This window comes from Penaeus chinensis, chromosome 26 (genome assembly GCF_019202785.1).
Source record: "Penaeus chinensis breed Huanghai No. 1 chromosome 26, ASM1920278v2, whole genome shotgun sequence".
NCBI classification, from domain to species: domain Eukaryota; kingdom Metazoa; phylum Arthropoda; class Malacostraca; order Decapoda; family Penaeidae; genus Penaeus; species Penaeus chinensis.
In genome coordinates this window covers 10,916,839-10,919,338 of record NC_061844.1, presented here as the reverse complement: position 1 = coordinate 10,919,338, position 2,500 = coordinate 10,916,839, and the positions used below count along the sequence as shown (strand labels likewise).

At 37.0% G+C, this 2,500-nt stretch overlaps 1 protein-coding gene across 1 annotated transcript; it reads left to right on the top strand.

Moving 5' to 3' along the window:
• The first annotated feature begins 224 nt into the window (after window positions 1-224).
• LOC125039003 lies at window positions 225-1,068 on the top strand. Its single transcript, XM_047632722.1, has 3 exons — window positions 225-282; window positions 406-761; window positions 847-1,068. Exons 1-3 carry the CDS (start codon window positions 225-227, stop codon window positions 1,066-1,068), a joined length of 636 nt encoding a protein of 211 aa, XP_047488678.1.
• Window positions 1,069-2,500: the final 1,432 nt, after the last annotated feature.

Sequence of the window (2,500 nt, the reverse complement as noted above, 5' to 3'; positions counted from 1 at the left end):
CTTTAAAAAGGCTTTTGACTCCATCCACCGTGGGATGCTCATGTTAATTATATCTGTATACGACATACCTGACACCATAGTATCTGCCATAAATGCCCTTTATGTGAACACAGAAGCCCAAGTCCTCTCCTGATGGCAACACAGATTTTTTTTTAAATTCAGCTGGTGTCTTTCAAGGTGATACTTTGGCGGCGTATCTTTTCATAGTAGCCTTGGACTACGCCATGAGAGAAGCCATTGGGAATGAACAAGATCTTGGATTCACATTAACACAAAGAAGAAGCAGGCGACATCCACCAACTGTGATATGCGATACGGATTTTGCTGAATGACATAGCTCTTTTATCTAATACCATGAAGCAAGCTCAAGAACTTCTTAATAATGCCGAACATTCTGTAAAATAGTGGGTCTCCACATTAAAGTTTCAAAGACAAATTATATGTCATTAAACCAAGAAAAGCAAAATCGTGTAACTCTTGAAGGTGGAGTGCTAAAAAGAGTCGACGATTTTCTTTATCTAGGCACCTGGATAGGTTCCTCAGCAAAGGATATCGAAACTAGAATTTCAAAAGCTTGGGTGGCAATGAATAAGATGGAACTAATATGGAAATCAGATATCCCAAAAGAAACCAATATATCATTCTTTAGAACAACATTTGAATCAGTGTTGTTGTATGGCTGCGGTGCATGGACTTTGACCCAAACCTTGGAGAAGAAACTAGATGGAGCCTACACTAAAATGCTAAGAGTTGTCCAAAATGTAAACTGGCGTAATCACGTCTCAAATGAAACGCTTTACGGAAGCTTACCCAAGATTACAGCTACAATTGTCAAAAGATTTGCAGGTCACTGCTGGAGGTGTAAAAAAGAAGTTGTTCACAAACTTTTACATTGGGAGCCCGCGTAGGCGTAGGCGTAGCAGGGGAAGCAGGGGAAGACCTGCTCTAACATTCATCGACCAACTAATCAAAGATACCAACATATCCAAGGAGCAACTACCAGGAGCTATGGACGACCGTGAATTATGGAGACACTATGTCATGAACGCTCGACTGCGGTCGCCATGATGATGATGATATATATACATATATACATATACACACACACACACAAACACACACACACACACACACATATATTTAAATATATACATATATATAAACAGACACAAGCACACACACACACATACACTCATATATATATATATATATATATATATATATATATATATATATACATATAAATGTGTGTGTATATACATATATATATATATATATATATATATATATATATATATATATGTGTGTGTGTGTGTGTGTGTGTGTGTGTGTGTGTGTGTGTGTGTGTGTGTGTGTGTACACATATAAACACACACACATGCATATATATATATATATATATATATATATAAATATATATATATATATATATATATACATATATATGCATATACATATACATACATATATATATATATATATATATATACACATCGACCTATGCATATCTATCTATCTATCTATATATATATATGTATATGTGTGTGTGTATGGATGTGTGTATGTGTATGTGTGTGTTTGCGTGTATGTACATATATATATATATATATATATATATATATATATTTGTAGACTTACACATACACACACGCACTCAATCACACACACACACACACACACGCACACACACACACACACACACACACACACACACACACACACACACACACACACACACACACACACACACACACACACACACACACCAACAAACACACACACACATTTAGCAATATAGTGAAGTGGTTTAGCATGAGGGTTAACGGAAGAAAAGTGGTGCAAGCACAGATGATGCATCCGATGAGGGAAAAAGAGGGCATTATTTTATATAAAAAAAATCGCCAATGCAGTAGATGCTAACAAACATATTTAGCAACCAAAGTGTTATATCCTTGTTTTCCCTCCTGTGAATTTCATATTTCTTAAGTGGCTCCCGTGCCCAAGGAAGTAAAAAGTGGTGTAAAACTGACTAATTTTTGCGCATCGCTACTCGCAGGTATGCCTTGCGGGGAGAGCTCGCGGTCTACATTATGGATGGTCGTCATAAGTTTGGTAAGTGAAGAAGGCCTGTCAAGAACTCGATTCAGCGAGCGGTGGTCAGGTCGGTCATATTCTGCCTAAGAACAGGAAAGTCATATTACATTGGCGGAGATATTATGAACTGAGTATAATGATGAAAGATTATCGGCGCGCCGGCTGCTCCAACACATCCGTCAAATTCTCAACTGGTTTTCCAGCGAAGAATTTTTTTCGCTAACGTTTAATAATTTTAGTGGTTATTGAAGGTTCTATCTTGACCTTAATTCCGGCGGAAGATTTTTGAGTGTATCTTTTTGTAAACAAAGCAAAAGTCGCCAGCATGTTTAGTCCCAAAAGGAAACTAATGCCTTGCATATAACTAGCGAAATTTGTAAAATTATCTGCACTGTAGAAGGCAAAC